The 19336-nt window shown below is 39.8% G+C and overlaps 1 protein-coding gene across 1 annotated transcript in view; it reads left to right on the forward strand.

Moving 5' to 3' along the window:
- The first annotated feature begins 2988 nt into the window (after nucleotides 1-2988).
- LOC139720965 (uncharacterized) overlaps nucleotides 2989-19336 on the forward strand; it is a 150296-nt gene continuing 133948 nt past the window's right edge. The window contains exon 1 of the mRNA XM_071632295.1: nucleotides 2989-3722. Within this exon, the coding sequence (XP_071488396.1) occupies nucleotides 3393-3722 (330 nt within the window). The 5' untranslated portion in view covers nucleotides 2989-3392. The remainder of the gene's footprint in view (nucleotides 3723-19336) is intronic.

A 19336-nucleotide genomic window follows, 5' to 3' on the forward strand; every position in this document is an offset into this window, starting at 1 on the left:
CGGTGTACATCACTCTCGGCTGACTCCTGGGCCTGTTTTAAACCATGCTGGTCTTGGTGTTGTATGGCTAAGAAAAGGGGAAGGATTTAGTAATAACTGGATGTTGAGCACCTTGAAGCTGAGATTAAGTGATATGTCTAAACAGGATTTGATGGCAAATGTTTGGTCAAATAGAGTGTGTTTAAATTATAGGATTTTTAAGACGAATAGTCTCTTTGAAAGGTATTTAGTTTGTTGAGTAAGAGGGATATAGAATTTCATTGAGCCGTTTTAGATATAGGTCAAATCAGTTGCCAGTTAAAGATTTGTACAGTCATTGTTTGATGAAAGGGATCTTCAATGCCCTTGTTGTGATAGACATGAAACAGGTGATGAATTTCACTATGTTTTCGTATGCCCCTTCTTTGAAAAGGAAAGACAGTTATATTTAAGCAATCATTTGGTTAAACGTCCTTGCTCAGTACACACGTCCAGATTATTTTCATATTCGCATTTAGGACAGCTTAAAAGATTAGTATTATTTGTGAGGCTGATCATGTCATATTTTGCAAATTTGCAGAAGCCTGCATGAACAAGTTGAGTGTACTTTAGTCAAGAAAGAAAATATTGTAACTCGTAGTGGTAGAAAAATTAAGCATCCAGCAGTGATACTCGATCTCTAGTAGTTGTATGTCACGATTGTTTGGTCGTATGGTTCATACGATTAGTTAACCTTGCTTGCCAATTTGCATATCACTGTATACATGTTTAGTAGGTATAGACTATTTTATGTACATCATTGTAATATATCACAAACATGTATTCTTTGATATTGTAATGACCATATCTTGTATTTATGTGTCAGTGTACTCTCATACCCCGGAATGGGGTCGGAAGAGTCGAATAAAATCTAAAATCTAAAATCTAACACAATACTTTCTGCGTCTTGAAACTCACTGATATTCTAAAGGGTTGTAGCTGATCATCCTGTCCAGCCCCTGTCTCTGATTTAAAGTGAAGTTCATCGTTAATTACATTAATTCCAATCTCAACCCTACACATTGCCCACAGAACTTTTGTAGTGTTGTTGTTGTTGTGGTGGTGGTAGTGGTGGTGGTGTGGTGGTCACGATGGTGGAGAGTGTATATTCTGTATGGAGGGTGGATCCGAGGGATGAGTACAAGTTAATGGTTATAGGTCAAGGGTCAATATCTTCTTTCATTCATGATAAATTCAACTGTCAGTAGAATTCCAGCCCAGTACATTTAGCATTGGGATCACCAGCGGACATTGACATTTTATCCAATCGAAAAAAAGACTTAACATTGTTCATTGATTCTCTCCTAGCATCACACTTCAGTTTGAAAAGCCGTATGCGATGTTTCTTCATTTTCGTTGTTTTGTAGACTAGATGTAGTATGTCGAATATTTGGCATTATTGATATAATGGAAAATCTACATCATCTGAAAAGCCCCAAGTGTAGCGTCTAAAGCTCATCTTTCCATAAATAGACAGCAACAAACGTCAGAACATGATCAATCTTCCTGTTGGACAATTCATCAATTTGTGTTTTTTTCCCCAGATATTTTGTGACAACATGGTATAAGGCCAACCTTTTTATAGGCGCTAAAAGGGCCATCGGTTCTCGAAGATCTCTGCAAAAGAGAAAAATGTCGACGCCCAAAACAGTCGCCGATTTTGTAGCTACTCTTTCTAGAATTGCCGTCATCACGATAAGACTATGCCCGCAGCTCAGCTCGGAGACGATGATTCGTATATACTCGCTATTTTGTCACGCAAACTGCTGTGCGTGTGCGATGCGGTGGGCTCTTGCGGTACAGCCCCTCCCACCGGCTCCGCTTGTTGATTGTTTGTAATGCGGTCAGACGAACGCTTGTTTTCTTTTCACTTCTTTTGAGTGCTGAGAGAGAACAACTCACCTTCACTGAGAACTGACCATATTTGGAAACCGGAACTCTGGTCCGATGCATGACGATTTGAATACTTGAGTAGACCTATACAATACTTCCGAGTATACCTTCGTTGCTGGTTGTTGTTGTTGTTGTTGTTGTTGTTTTCTTCGATGAGACCTTGCGGCAATGACATTGAAGTACACACTAGTAGATAATCATGGTGTAGTGTCGCTTTTCGGTGAATATATTTGCCACAAGTATGAATTCCACAAGAGAATGTTATTCTCCTGTAATTGAAGCTGAAGTTAACTATTCGTATTCTTTTAATTATCAGAGTATGGGCCATCTCTTCAGCTTCGGGCTACTAAAAAAAAAGGAAAGGTCGGGAGCAGTTTTTTTTTTAAGTTAAAAAAAAAACATGTATTTTGTCCTTTTTTTTTCTTTTTCTTTTTTTTTTTTTTTTTTACAGCTAATGCCTCTCAACTCTAGCTAACAAGTTATCATTCAGTCATGCATTGACTACATTATTTTATAGTTCGAGTTTTCTCATTGAAAAAAACCCCAACAAAACAAAACTAATATTCATCTTATTAGACTTTGGGTTTGGTGGGATTTTTAAATCAACTGTATTACCTCTCAACATCGATTTCTCAAGTGGATCGCCTTTCCCCCTCTCAAACACTCAAGAAGGGTAGAAAAAGAAAGTGATAAGGTGGAGTGGGGAGTGTCCTTTTCGAAGCCCGGGTGTTGTTAAGATCACGTGACTGTTTCGATCAATGTGTACAGTGGATGAGTGTACCCTTGCGTGGAGTGTTTGTGGCTTCCACATAATTGCGCCGAAAAAAAAAAAAAAGGTGATTACTGTACTCGCACGCACGGGCGGAACTTCTGCATGCATGCAAGTACTAAGTAGCTGTGCGTATTTTCTTTTTTTTTTCGCTCTATCTACGTAGTAGGCGAGGTCGTGCATGGTACATACATTTGTACTGCACATACAGACGCGCGTACGCATCTCGCTGCGCCGTCATATCTCATAGCACGGTACCGTTAGCTGGCGCTAGCCCTCTCTCCTCAACGTTGGGATCGGACGCGACGACATGCACTGAAACTCTATTGCACTAGCACCGCATCCCCGCACTGACTGTACTGCACTGCTCGTGGATCTCATCACCCACAGTTGCGCCGCCTTGGCCCAACGTACGTACGTATTATCAGCCTATCCTGATCACACATGGAGTACTTGGACCTAAATTATCCACACCTGTGATTTTGAAGGGATATTAGTTCTCGACAATTACTTTCGGACAAGGTTGGGGAGTGAAAATTGTATGTCGGGGCATACGGCTCGACATTTCTGCGATCCAAATACTCGCACAATTACTCCTTCACCGCCTTGGCAAATCGGTGGGATTCAGGAAGTGCACGAGTGTCTAGGGCTCTGTACTGCAGCACGTTGACAGTATTACCGAATTCAGAAACGCCGCAAGTTGTGACTCAACATGGCGGACTCAGACTTGAAATACCTCACTGTTGACAAGAATAAGATCAACGACCCTGCTTCCCATGCCGCCTGGTCATCGAAGAAACTGGTATGGATTCCAGACGAAGCAAACGGATTCGTGGCTGCGAGCATCAAAGAAGAGAAGGGCGACAGTGTCGTTGTGGAGGTAGCAGATACGAACAAGAGGCGGACAATCAACAAAGATGACATCCAAAGGATGAACCCACCCAAGTTCTCCAAAGTTGAGGATATGGCTGACCTGACCTGTCTGAATGAGGCATCAGTCTTGCATAATCTCAAGGACAGATACTACTCTAGTCTCATCTATGTAAGTATCTAGACTATGCCTTGAAAGTGACACATTATTGGGGGAAATTTTACCTGACATTATGATTGTGTCTCAACTGAAAAAGTGTGATTGGGATACTGATGCCGGGTCCAACTCAAGAACAGGTGGAATGTAGACACCCAATCCCATCATTTGCCCATCCATTTGAAACTTGTAGAATACAATTTTTATAACCTTCATTCGTTATCATTTTTTCAGAATTATTTTCAACAATGAAATCTTTTTCTTCTCCCTATGGCAATGGCAGCCAGTAATGCAAGCAGCCCATAATTCAACCACAACGGCTCGTCAACGCCGTCCAAAATTTTGACTGCCTGCTACGCATAGACCTCTAAAGTACAGTCGCAGTAAGTCGCCACGGCTGTAAAGTCGCCAGACATTCACATTTAACGTAGATCGCGCGGCGATCGGAAATCAGCTCGCGCGACGGATTTTCTTCACCCTCAAAATGTATTCGTAATTCACCTTTTTCCTCCGTAAAAACACAAACAATTGTAATCAAAATTTATTTTCTCATATGTAAAAGGTGACAAAACCATTTTTAATGCAAGGATGTTTTTGATTTAGAATGGATTTCAGGTGGCAGATCAAGGAAGATGTTCAAACGCGGTGACGGAAAATGAATCCTACATTGAAGTGTGTGTATAACACACACGCTAATAATGTGTGGCAGGCTATGGGCGGCGGCCTAATGTAGTGCCAATTGTTAGTTCGCCAACGCGGAAGTGCGCTAGGAATTACACACAAATGGCGACTTAGCGGTAATTGACGTTAGAAACTTATGCTTTTTTAGTTTTGCACACATTGACGTTAGAAACTTATGCTTTTTTAGTTTTGCACACAGTTGAACCCTGGCATGGGAGGTCAAACCTTGGTGTGGGTGCTGTAGTGCTACCGTCTCTGGTTGCTACAATACGTGCATTTACGGTTCTTGCGTCACAAGGTATGATGGGACGGAATTCTAGTGTGCTAGCACAGCGACAATTGGAATGCAGTATAAACGTTTTCTCATCAGTCTCACACTCGGCCAGCCGTGCGAGGGGTGAGCTCGCACGGCGGCACGGAGGGCAGTCGGTTGTGCGACGTACAACTACAAGTATGTAAATCACGCATGCAACTCATTTTCAGTGGAGATCAAGTTTTGCATACTCATTTTCAGACAATTTTATTGTATTTGGAAGGTAAGAAAGTGATTTGACATTGATGCACTTTGTACGAGTACACATACTTTGTTGAGCTCGAGTGTGAGATTGATAAGAGTTTACACTGCATTCCAATTGTCGCTGTGCTAGCGGACTAGAATTCCGTCCCATCATGCTGTGCGACGCAAGAACTGTAAATGCACGTATTATGCTGACTGTCTCTACTCCATGTACTATCTAACATTAGATCTTCTACGTATGTAGTCACCTGGAGCTAACCACAAGTTGGCATCATTTGCTTACCTTTTTTTCTTGTGTGTGGGTAAATATGTGGTGGACTTTATGGTGTGTGCTGCATCGATGCTGCACTGTTCAAAATGCCAAACGCTGAGATGAAGAGCGTAGAAGAGAGCACTGTTCAATGTCCAAAAGTTCATTGCGAAAAAAACCCCAAAAAACGTTATGATACTGAAAACTGTTTGTGAATTTGATTGCAACTGTTCATGAATTTGACTGCAACTGTTTACGAACTCTTACAAAATTCAAAACTTACATGTACCACATAACACACATTTGCAAACATTAGCCGCTCAGCAAGAAACCCCCTTCAGTAGGTTGGAAATTATAGAAGGCTTGGTAAGAGTTTCATTTGTATGGACAATGTAACCACCTAGGGGTCTACAAAATAATGACCAGTGCAGGGTGTGATTGATGTCACATGTTGTTGTTGTTGTTGTTTTGTTTGTAAACAGCTGGGACTACAATATGTAAGGCCCTACTGGACTGCCAAGTTTGTTAGAACTACATGTAGTGCTGTTCAAAGTATTTTGTTATAATATGTAATGGTAATCTTGAATAAAATGCATTATGACCAAAAAAAAAAAACACTTTCAATATCTGAAAGCCTAGTAATGGACAGCAAAGTTTCCCATTTGCAAGAGTAGTGGGGAGAAGCAGCCAAATTCTGTATTTCATCATTCATGCAATGCAAGTGGTTTCAGAGTGCCAGTCTCTGCAAAGCATAGGCCTACATGCCTGGATTCTGCAGTGTGTACAAAACTATGCTATAGAATCTCAAAAAAACTTCTGTAATGATAGGTGCCTACATGTGTACATTATGAGATTTGTAGCTGATGTTTGTGTTTGGGTAAAAGAAAGAAAGAAGTTCATTTTGCTTGACTGCATGTTACGTATACAGCTTGTCTTCAAGTAATAGTGCTCAGTGCAGTGTCAGTGTCTAAAGATTTGTACATGTAGTCTGTTCTCAGCTGCTATCAATTCATACTGTAGACTGTACACACTGTAGACTGTGTGTCCTATATATTTAGTCTCAAGTGCAGCCCCCTTTGTTTACTTATGTCCGTTGACATTCTCTGTTGGAGTGAATGTGCAGTGCAATTCTATCCTCAGTAGAATCAAAGTCCACGGTATGTGTGCAGCATATACGGTAGGCCTATATTGTAGTTGGGATGAAATCCAAAAGCTCCTTTCGTACAGTGTTAGTCAGATTCGTATGCATCCAAATTTTGATATGAGCTTGATAATTTTGCAAGATGACTATTTGAAGTCTATCATATTTACTGTTATTACACTGTGTATTATTTTTAATATTGTTAATATAATTTTTCTTGCTAATGTGTTATACTGTTGTTTTTGAACTATCATTTATTGCTAGTACAGGTTCTTTTTTCCCCATGGTTTGAACATGAAACCACAATTTCTTATCTTGTATAAGAAATGAGGAATCGGTTCAGTTGTAGCAATTGATTTGTTTATGCAAGATATATCATGGTTATTGAAGCCCTTCCTTTGAGGGTACACATTTGCAGCTGGTGCTATCAATCTTGTAAAAACAGAAACAAATTGTGAAAACCAGACAAGTAGCCAAAGGGAATTGGAATTGATTGTACATGTACTCAATCCAAATTGGAAGATGAATGCAAAGTTCAAAACTTCTGACCAATGGCATTGCTTATCTCCAACAACTGAAAGGCAGCCAAAATATGTGCAAACAGATGTCTCTTCCATTCTCATCAATGCATTATTTTTTTTTTCTCTGCAGGAATATTGTTATTTCGAACTGTTCACTGCCTACGTGTATAACTATAAAGTGGTTTTGTTTATAAAAGGGCAAATCCTGGTGGGTCACGTACACTAATGCTCATTTAGCTTTAGTGGAGACTATGTGACTCACATCACTGGGCTGACTGGGAGGGCATAACTCCTGCCTCAAGTTACAGGACGCTGATTTTGGGCTGAATCGGACAGGAATGCAAAATTACCAAAGGCATTGTATGTGTTTTGTGGCTGTTTATACTGCCCCCCCCCCCCACCCCCTTTTAAAGAGGGAATGCACACATGGGTGAGAGGTCATCGTGGCTGTCTGGTGGAAAGAAGGAATCTACTGTGGTGGTGAAAGTGGAGAGGAATGACCTGAACACAGGTTGTAACACTCTTGTAATGGCATAGAGTAGGGCCTACAATACATTGAAGACAAACCAATCTTGATTGGGAAAACATTTTAAAATTACAAAATCAAAGCACATGAGTCATAGCAATGAATCATCTAGGATACAAAATTTTGTATTACAGTTTGTATGTTGAGTGAGATGGAGCAAGTACCAGTACACACATACCTGGTAGTCAAGACAGTCTGCTTGTCATTATGCCACATTGTGTTCTGTTTATTAAATGGGAATCTTGAAATAGCCCGTCTAGCCATGTGACCTTGGTATTGCATGCACAGATACCTGAGATTCATTTGCATGCCAAAGAGATGAGAAGTATTTTCTTAGACCCCCTAGACAAAGACTTGACCTTCATTTCTTTTTCTCAGTTCAGAGTTGCCATGATGCAGGATGTAGGTGGGTGTGACGAAGCTTGTATGCACTGTCGAGCTGAACTGCACTGCACTGCACTGCACTGCAGCCACACTCTTGAACATGGATCTGGTTGTTACATCACTGAGGCATTGCACAGATATTTGTACACGCAGGGATTGAATTAATGCTGTCTGACTGGAGAGTTCAACCCCGTACTACATTGCATCCCTTCATGCTTAGTGCTGTGAAGTCAAATGAGATGATAAGTCTTAATCACACAAGAAGGAAATGACCTGCATTCAGTAGTTGAAGTTCGTTAACCCTGTGAGGACCATATTTCTCAATGTTCCATTGGTATTTATACAAACACTTTGTCAATGGTAATAACAGATATTTCCTGTAAGATATCCTCTTCTTGCATTGTACATGAATACATCCGGAATGTGTGTGAATGCAAGTGACTATTATTCAAGGGATTCTAAACCCTTGAATAGTGCCTGTTAAACCCATTACTAGAACTTGTAGATACAGTGTACACGGTTTTGTAGATTTAGGTTGAATTACACATTTAAGGAGGATGAGGAAACTGATCAGTGATCATAGAAGTTGAGGATGATAACAAAAAGAAAACTACCAAAAATTGTCGTGATATTTGTTGATGAATATACATGTATAGTATGAAATTTTGAAGCTCATGGCAATCCAATGGACTTCAGAGTTGCTCTTACTATGCAGCTGCCATCCAGGTGTACATTGTACTTGAAAGTTAAAAAGCTGGTCATAAATCCTCAAGGTGAGGAATGCTGATAATCACTCATAGTACTGAGATCTAGACTGTGTTATATTGTACTATTAAAAAAAGTATGCAGACGTCTTATCACCAGAGAATCCTGTGATGGCATCCACACTTGCCCAAGGCAGGGTTCGACACTAACGGTGACCCGGTGGCCCGGGGCCACCAAAAATGAAAGTCGGGCCAGCAAATTTCGAAAATAGGGCAAATTTGGTGGCCGCCTCGGGCCACCAAAATTTTTTTAAAAGTATGTCAATAAATTCGTAACTTTTTGCGCCGGAAATTAGCACTAGCAGTTAAATTTGTTCAAAGGATGGATGAAAAGGACTGAATGAGTGCCTGAGAGTGAGTGTTGCAAGTTTGTTGAAGTTTATTTATGAGTAGTATGTCCAACTTCTAATTCTTACTGTCATAAATCTTAAATATTTGACTCATTAAAAAAAAAGGACTTTTAATGTTTTTTATTGTTTTTTTTTTCGGGATACCAAATTTTTCTCTCGGGACACCAGAAATTTGAAATTTAGGATTTTGGTGGCCCCATCGGGCCACCAAACAAAAAAGTTAGTGTTGAGCCATGCAAGGGTTTCCTTTCATTATTGATATCCATATATTAGCTGTCTTTATAATTATGATGGCTAATGACAGCTTTGTCTAAATAGATCTTGTAGTATGCATTGATACCACGCCAGTGAATGGAGAGCATCTATTATTCACAGCATTGCTATGCTCATTTCACACTGTGCATGATGAATGCATGATTAACTTTGAAATCTGTCTGTTGAATTATGGGGAAAAGAGCACTGTTTGTCGTATAACCTAATGGCTCTGTGAAAGTGTGTGGCAACTAGTGAGCCATGTCGTCAGAAGGCGACAGGGCAAGTGATCAATATCAAAGGCTTCTGCTGTTGTTCCACACCCAGAATACTAAGGATGTTGAAGCTCAAAATGGAAAGTGAGGTTTTTATATCCGTCTAGAAACTATTCATTATTTGAAACTGGGAAACAGAAATGCATTGAATTATTTCACAGAATACATATGAAATTAGAGATGAATATTTTCCACCCATTTTCATTGTTCTCAAGATAGTAATTTGAATTTGGGCCTAGATAGTAGCTGATGATCACGTTCAGGACATGTATTACTATTATAGCCTGAAAATAGATCTAGGGTTTACAGTGTATGTGGGTTGAGTACAAACTGTCACAGGAAAAACTCAACAGATCAGTGGTTTGGATGAAAACTTCTTTGTAATACCCAATAAAAACATAAACTTGGTGTGTATGTTAAAGCCCAAACAAAGTTCTGGTACGCCTGCAAAAGTTGTCAAATTTCGCTCCCAAATGTGAACGTATGCTTAGGAAATGTGCAGGACAACGATGTTATCACAAGATATTCGATGGGTAACAACGAAAATGCGAAATATTAACCAAAAAGGTTCAGTCTCAGTACTTACCCGAACGGGGTCAGGCTAAACTTGGACTCGGGGATAACTCGGCTTCGCTTTGACGGCGGGATGAGTTGTAATGGTTGTCCCTCTGATTGTACAGTGTTGTCCTATGGGAGGGGCCTGTATAAACTAGCGCTCCTTGTTCTGGCTACTCGCAGTAATGGTCCGAGTTGTTATAACGCGCACATCAAAAACCTTTTTTGCGCACATGCAAAATTAGTGTGCGCTTATCAAGCACCTCTAAAACAATCAAAGGCGCTTGATAAACAACAACAAAAACTCCAAAGACCGCGCATCTAAGCAACTGAGGACCGCGCGCTGTCATTTTTGTTTTGTTTTGTACAGGATTACGTTAGCACGCACTTTCCTGTCCATTCAGTTAGGCCTCATTTGGTATTATGCAGTGGCCAGTAGAATGTGGCGATCACGAACTGCGTGTGAATTGTCTGAAGTAGGGTCGAATTTTTCCTGAGACCGAGTAAGTCTGGAGCCTTCTGGAATAAAAGTCGGTTTTCCTACTATTATTATTTTTCTCAAAATACTCCAAACCGCGTCAGCCAGGTAAGTTTCTTGTGGACTCTTTCGATATATTGCAAGCAAAAAATAATGGTGCTTGACGGGGTCTCAAGCACTTACCGAAACTTTGTTTTCACTTTAAGAAGTAGTCCAGAGTACGTAGAACTACGTATTGGATGGATGTGAGTAAGCTTAGAACTACAAAAGTATTAGTAATAGTTGGGGGCATTATGGATTGAGGTTAGTATTTCTATAATAAAAGAAACATCAGCTTGTTTTGATTAACTTGTATAGCTTTTGTGACAAAGTGTTTGGTCCGTATTGCATTTTAAAAGGTCGTAAGACTGGTCAAAAGAAACCCAATGAAAAATGTGCGTACTCACCTTCCCTTGACTTAGGAATCAATTCAGCTTTGCATTGGAATTTGAAATTAGCTCCATTCTTGTGGCTTCACCTCAGGCCAAGAATAAGTAATGAGACAAAACCTAAGTACTTCTTTTGGAAGCTGAAAGTGAAATGGGCATATTTTGCAGGAGTATGTCATGCGCAGTGTTATAGGCACCTGATCTGAAAAGGGTATCCCTGATTACCTGCATGTGATTCAAAAGATTCTTGAACAGATGCCCAATGGAACAAGCAAGTTGAATTTGGTTTATTTTTTCTGTATGTTTCTATATAAAGTTTTATGAAACTAGAAAAAAAGAAACCTCTTAAAATGCCTGCAGCTAGAATGCAAACAAATGCTCAAGGTTCTAGCTTGCAGATGAACAATGGTGTCTGTTATGCAAAGCACAACTATATTGTGATGCCACTGTAGATGGCAGAGGGGGGGGGGGGGGGGGGGGGGGGGGTAATTGCTCATGTCACTTCTTAACAGATAGAATGCAACAGATTCACACACACACACACACACACACACACACACACACACATGTATGTAAACTTCTTCTTTTGACCATTGTGGGACTGTCTTTGAAACTCTACAATATGCATCCTCCAAAACACTCCACCAAAACACTTGGGCAGGGCTGGGAAAAGGAGGTACCATGCATTGTGTGGCCAAATGGCCACTTGGAAAGCTTTTGATACATTTTTGTAACAGACTCGATAATCTCCAAGTAGAACACACCATGTCCAGAATATTTGGTGTGCTATCTGGAAGAGGTCCTGGACATTGTTGCTTTACCACGGGAATACCACCTGCGTGTACAGGATATCCATAAACCATGTGAAAGAGGAACTACATGTACAATTGTAGTTTTTATTAATAATGCCACTCTGATCTAAACACTAGCTGCAACATTGTCAAAAGTTGGAGGCCTTGTAGCTCTCTTTCATATGCCTTTATAAAAAATGACCTACAGACTGAAATTTTGATACACTATTTTTTGTTGTTCATTAATGATATGCTAAAGTTATTAGAAATGTATAAGAACAATAATATATTACTGTTTGTAAAGGTCGCAATGATTTTAGACCGAGTTGCTTTCGAGAGTCAAAATCTCTTGATCCTTGCATGTCTCAGGCAATTTTACTGTGGCATTACCATCAGGTACATATAACTTTGTGCCTATCTCCTCATAGAAGAGTTCTCCCAGTTCCAACCAATGGCTGAATGCATGTGTAGGCGTCAATTGCTGCAGGCACAGAGAGCTCCAGATCACTCATAATGGAGTGCCTAATATACCATTGTACTCCAGACTTCCAAGTTTAGATGTCAAAACAACCTTCACAATACATGCCATTCAGCTAGCTACTGTAATACATCACCACTGAGCCATTTCTGGTATAAAAGGTATCAAGAAGTCTGCAATAATCCCCCACCTGCCCAGTCTGGTCCCTCCATCCCCCAAAAAGACAGTCAAGAGACATTTAGGTGAGATGCATTTTTTCCCTTTCTTTCTTTGCTGTAGTCATTTGGAATGCCCCGATTTGCATGACAGTAGCAGAGAGACCTTGTACACATTGGGTATCTGTGTGTCGGAATGGGAGTGGCTTCAGTCTGTGGGGCACCTACTTTACCTGTCTACCAGTTCGGGCTGGCGTCCTTTTCACCTTCCTACCACTTTTTTTTTTTTTTTTCGGGGGGGGGGGGGGGGGAGATGGATGAGTTAAGACGAAGATATAAAAGGCCAAAATATGGAGGAGTTCTGACAATGTGTATGCGAAACGTGACATGGCAGGGCTGTTCAATGTTGCACCGCGGTATTCACACATGTTTGCGGGTCAAGGTAGCAACAGCACAATCAGTCCACTTCTCCAGAAAGTAGCCAGTATGCCCACACACTTATAATACACACACACTCTTACGCACACAGAGGCATTGCTTCTAAAAATTGCATAGGACTTATGAGGGAAGCATGAACTGCAGGTATTCAGGCATACAGTTGTATGAGAATTGTTTGTGTTTTTGCTACAGGATCATGATATCCAAACTTAAAGTGTCCACACGTTTTGTGATTAGTTGTGTGAATTAAAGTTTTTAAAAGTTTGTACACATATATATGAGGATAAAAGAACAACTTAATGCAAAGTTAAACATAAAAGATGTACACCTATTGATCCTGACCATGCTGGGTAGAGTGATGTAACAAAGCATAGCAAAGAAGAAGTCTCAAATTGTGAGTCCCTGTATGGGAGATTACAATGTAAACTTCATTGGCACTGGTGGTACTGTATGAAGTCCTGAAGTCATTTTTTTTTTTTTTTTGGTTGAATTTCACAGAATATGAGAGGTTAATTGGTTCCTTGTCATTTAGACCTTCATACGGGACTACACATGGCAGGGGCAGCCCAAATTCTGTTTTATTTGAATTTTGCATACAATCTGGAATGTGTGAATACATGTACATTTGTAAGCCTTATTATGCATATCACTGGCATGTACTGTGGTAATCTAACGTACTATAAATCACTGCACAAGTTTTGACACAGTGTCACAACTTATACACATTGTAGTGTCATCAATATGTGTACTCATGACTGTATCAGTTAAGAAAATACAAATGTATGTATCATTGGCAGTGGGTGTAGGAGAACCACAAAGAAAAAAGAAATCAATGAGAGGGGTACAAAGTCGTTTTCCCGACTTTTAGGAAAGAAAAGGTCTGCTGGGAATGTACATGAAGCATGCTAACCTCCTGAAGCTGTCTAATCAATATGGACATTTTAAATAATTGAAAATAAATGGTCTTTGAGCAAGAGGGTGTGAAGGAAATTTGAACTTTTTTGAAATGCACAAAGGAAGAGCCTATAGTTTGCTTACAAGTATAATAGATTGTGTGTCATTATTTGTGTTCTTGATGAAAGATTATGTTCATTGTATCGCTTGCACCGGTAAAACACTGTCCAAGGAGTACAAGCATTGGAGATAATAGTGTGTGGTTGGGGATGTGGTAAACCTTGTCTGCTATCCTCCTGCGAGCCAGGGAGGTTGTTAATCTTGGCTATCACCAATATCTACACTTCCGTCTAGTAGGGGTCATATGAGGGTGTGTGCAGTTTGGAAAATGATATGACTGCTACCGGTGGCAGTTATGAAGACATTGATCAACATCCTGTACATTGCTGAAACATTTTTTTTTTTTTTTTTTTTTTTTTTGAGGGGGGGGGGGGGTGGGGGGGGGGCAGCATGATACACAGGTTAGAATGTTCATATAAGTTTGGTTCTGTTGTGCTTTTCAGGGAAGTGTGTAAAATGACAATTATAGACACAGTACTTTTCAATGTATAAAAAAAGGGCCTCTTCTGATTTACATATTTCGAATTCTGGTTCAACTTGGCAGAAAATCAGACATTCTGATTTGCCATGGATTTTACGCACATTAAAAATGCTAAACAAAGATCAACCTGCAGGATTTAATGGTTAGACAATGATGCAAATATTAATAGTATGAGTCAGTGTACTTCAGGTAATTTCTCACCCAGACCAGGTCTTTATTTGATAAATAGGTTTGAAACACATTTTGAATGTTTGAAAAAATTTTGAAAGTTTTGTCAATGTTGATCAGTGAACAAATTGCTATTTTTTTTTTTAAGGCACAAAATGGTTAAAACTCAGAAAGCATGCAGAATAGGTTTCTACCCTAATTAACAACTACCTGTGTCTCTCTTAATATACTGTCTGGCACTTCTGCTGTTCAGTGTCCCTTGAAAATTTAAAAAAAGAAAAAAAAGAAAAAAAAAAGACTCTTTGCCACGTGTAATTTTCTGATACATTTTCAAATCGGTGACCAGGACTTTAAACTGGTATGAGAAATTTAATTGAATGCATACAAGCTGTGTGTATGTGTGTGTCACAGTATGAAAGAACATTTGTCCAGCTGGCTGTGCTGAGCATTCACTCCCACTTGCCCTAAATTTAGCATCGAGTTTCAATGCACTGAGATTTCAAATCAGATTAGCAGAATAATTGTTCATATCCTCCCCGGCCTTGTCTTGAAGCTTCTTCGCTATTTCTTTGCATAAAGTACCGTGATCAAGTTAGTTACTGAGATTATCCCTTCGTAAATGAAATGTCGGTTGCAATTTTGGATGAAGGACTGGCTGTATGATTAGCACTTTGATATATATTTTTTTCATTCCTACATAGATATATACTAAAGACCTAGATTGTCATGCCCGAGAGTAAACTTTCTTCACTTATTTGAGTAAATTTATTTTCTGCTACGTAGATAGTGCAAACTGTACGTAACCACAGGGTATTGTTATTCTTTCTGTATTTCAGTCACATTCAGTGATGGGGGGGGGGGGGGGATTGCTTGGTTCTTGTACCTTTGAAGTGGTATACGTATGTATGTGTCATTACTACTAATACCACACCCCGCTACTAAAAATTTTTCATTACCCTGGTAATATTGTCATCCTTGTTAAAGCTGAATTGTATCTGTGCTAGACTTCATGTACTGCACTCCGTCCTTTAAGCCATATCATTTCGCTGTAGGACACGCAAACATCATGTAAACAGGGGTTTCATCGGATTAGGGCTAGTTTTGGTGCAAGACTGCTTTGCCGTGCCCCTGAGAAATGTGTGATAACATTATTCATAGTCCCATGTGCACTAAAGTTTGGCTTTCATCCATGGCTATTAAAAAATGTCATATATTTGGCGTCGAGTTAGATGGGGCGTAGTGTTTACCCTGCTCCTGTGATTACTCTGCACTACATGGCATGTATAGCTCAAAGCTGTTATCAGGTGATTGTGAAGATGAGATGGGCATGACTGCTAGAAAGAAAACGTAAGGAGATCGTCTCGGGTGAAAGCACTTCTCAGCTGCATCAAGGGGGCTAATTGCCGTGAAAGGCCACAGCTTGTGTCTTCTGCCCTCATTGGCGTGCATTGGGGATGGGGGCAGGATGGTGTGGACTAGATGTTGCCTGGTCCGATTTAGCCTGAGTGGGGAGACTTTCCCTTTGGGCTGCTTGTCCAGCGAGGTGTTAAATGGGGGCGCGTGTGAAAACCCAGCTAATTGAAACCCAACCCCACTTGACAGCTGCCCTCAGACGACCAATCCGCCATTTATATAATGTGTGTGTGTTTGCCGACGAACTTTATATAACCGAACCACCAACATTACATCCACCTGTGAATAGCTTTAAAAGCTCTTTGTTCTATATACATTTTTTAAATACTGGTAATTAAATTTTATTCACCTGTCGTTTGTGTAAGTGACACTTTTGTCTTGCATGAAACACAGCAACAACAACAAACACGACAGCACCAAACTCCATATGCGCTGAAATATGATTATCCCTTCAGCTGGTAGTAGGGTTTATTCACGGTATCTCATGCGTCATACAAACTACATATATGCCTGAGTCTTGTGATTTACATTGTATATCATACAAGTAAAATATAATGTAGGCCCTACATTGTAGGTGTGGAATGTTGTTAAAGGGAAAGGAGATGATTACAAAGCTGATATAAAAAGTGTGACTGCTCACGAATATTCCCTGATCGCATATTTATTTCATAACTTTGCTCAATACAAAAATAAATAATCTGTGGGGTAAATTGAAATTTTGATGTTTATTTGTAATATTGCAAAAGACATTGAATATAAGGCTCGATCAACACACCCAATATATTTTATACTTACTCAGTATAGTAGTACAAGTTGTAGTAGTAGTAGTAGTAGTACAGTTGTAGTAGTAGTAGTAGTAGCAGTAGAAGTAAGAGTGGTAGTAGTAGTAGAAGTAGAAAGTATTCTAAACGTATGATACCAAACTTGTAAGTGTTGTGGTGGTGGTGATACTGCACATCTGTTCATCTTTCCCAGCACTGAACAGAGAGGTTTGCTTGTATACCACTTCAAGTCGTTCTATTGGATTTTTGTAGCTCAGCCACATTCATTGGGCCCAGCGTCTATTTTTAAATTGTTAAAAGGTGTCCTCTGTTTGTCTGTAGTTTGTGACAGCAAGATGATTCACTGTCATCCGCGGGTGGACTAGAGGGGCTGATGGTGATAACACTCGGCGCAGTGAATGTCTTTCTGTAGGGCAAGCAATGTACAAATGTGTGTGTATGTGTATGTGTGTGTGTGTGTGTCTGTGTGTGTGTGTGTGTCTGTGCATTACACAGATTTCATTCCAGCTTGAAAAGAACATACAAAGAATGGAATACATCTGAGAGCTCTTTATCTATAAAGACCTACTCTAAGACCAGAAATTTGTGTGGCATGAAATTTTCGCAAAATGGAGCCAAAAGCCTTTTTTTGCGGCATGAAATTTTTGCGAATTGCCACTGGCATTCAATGCATAGGATAGACAATAACTTTGAGTGCATTTGAATTTCATGGTCTTGGCTCATGAAATTTTTGAAAATTCTTTCAAGCGAAAATTTCTGGTTTTACAGTATTCAGTTTTGAAACACTGTAACTTGGGTTGGCCATAATGGGGTGGGGAAGGGGGGGGGGATGGGGCTTACAAATTCAAAAGAAAAGATGATTCAATGGGTAAGCCTATATATGCAATAAGTTGGGTGCAATACTAAGTCAGTGCAGAAATTAACTATTAGAATTAACTATGGCTGGCATAGACATTAACATAGTAAAGTCACTCTTGAACCGAACGTGTGTATAGCTCCCGAGAAATGTCCAACTACGCATTACTTTGTGTCATGGTATGTGACATACAAATGTGCACACGCTTGTACAAGCATTCAGTGTAGAAATGAATGTTCTACTGTCTTCCCAGTATTTAAAAGAGAGAGAAAATACACTTTGTGATGTAATAATACTTTCTCGTGTATACTTCATTTTGTATTGTAACGGTGTGGTGGAATAGCTACTACCGTTTTTTATAAAGTGTCCGTTGTAGTACAAGCAACTAACTGTATTAACTGATGTTTATTTAAACCCATTGAGGATTCGAGCTGATTTTGCTATAACATACATTTCCCATAGATAACTGCCCAAGAATTCTTAGGAATAGTCTTCCACAGGGTCAGAATTTGGAATGTTTCTGTATCAGAAAAGAGACATTTTTTGATCATTAGCCAGATTGAAATGTTGGTACTTCGATACAACGTAAATTTGTATGACAGCGTAATGCAAGCAGGCACATTAACTGACACACAAGAATGTTAGACAGCATCATTGGTTTATGCACAATGTAAAGAGAAAGTGACAATGGACTTTAGCATTGGAATCTTATCCACAGATCATGAACTAATCAACTTTTATTGTTTTGAGGATTCTGTCCAACCCTTCCCTGTTTTCTGTCAGTGACGAGACAGAAGTGCTGATCATCATCACAAGGACTAGTTTACATTTTTACTAGTAACAACACATCAACTATTCCACAAATTTCGGCCGGTTGTTGTTGATGAAATGCGCAGGCATTCTGGCTAATCTCACGACCAGACTGCAGGAATGATGACGTTTCTGCGAGTATTGGACAAGCCAATAACCGACCTTTCCCGTGAAGTGCGTCGAGACGTAGGCGATGATTCTGTATGCCTTTCCAGCAGGCAGTCAATGTTTGGTACAGTCATAAAGATCTGGAAAGACTATCTGGGCAGTTAATTTACAGTATAAATAGTTGGTCCTTATCTACGGCTGAAGGAAGCAAAAGGGGGAGACGACAGCTGAGACCTCCTTTCTTCAAGGATTCTGTAGTCGCCGTGGAAACTTCGAAGGAGAATGGGCTAGCAGCTATCGGGAGGTTATTCGCAGCAGATCTTAATGGACCTGTAGGGTGGTGTATGTACAGTTGTCATGTCGGCGCTGCATGTCGGAAGCTCATTCTTCTTAGATGGTTAATCAGTGAGGTTTGATGACGAGTCTGCCCTTTGGGCTGCGTATTGCACCCAGCTATTATGATTTCGTGAAGCCCCATCGTCAGTGAGAGAGCACATCTTGCTGTGATAATTAGGTTGATGAACAGATAGCTGGGATGATAACATGCAGAATGCAATAATTGAATGACATAGTCATGCATATTGTGTCATGGGTTTACCTACCCATGCCATACCATGAATTAAATGACAGTGCTTTAAGTTATGCTGCAATTTAGGGATTCTTAATATTGCAGCAGATTAATATAAAAAATATTGCAGAAGATTATTGTTGTGATAGGAACACAAAAGAAAGACTTACAATCAAATGTCTTAGTGCTTATCATGCTTCAACAAACCATGTCTTTGACAGATAGGATAAATCACAATGAAAACAAAAACAAAAAACAAAAAACAACTACTCATACATTGTTGTCAGCATATTAAAGACATTAAGTGGTCAGATAGTTTAGAAAGAGAAACGTGTGTAAAACTTTGGCCATCTTCTCCATTTAATAATAAAAGTGAGCTAAGGGTAAGAGAACTAATCGACTTGAAGAATTACATAAAGTGGACCTATGCCTTCATGTACTACTC

The sequence above is a fragment of the Diadema antillarum genome, unplaced genomic scaffold, assembly GCF_040938485.1.
Source record: "Diadema antillarum isolate AM-2024a unplaced genomic scaffold, OU_Dant_1.0 scf00000135, whole genome shotgun sequence".
Lineage (NCBI taxonomy): Eukaryota > Metazoa > Echinodermata > Echinoidea > Diadematoida > Diadematidae > Diadema > Diadema antillarum.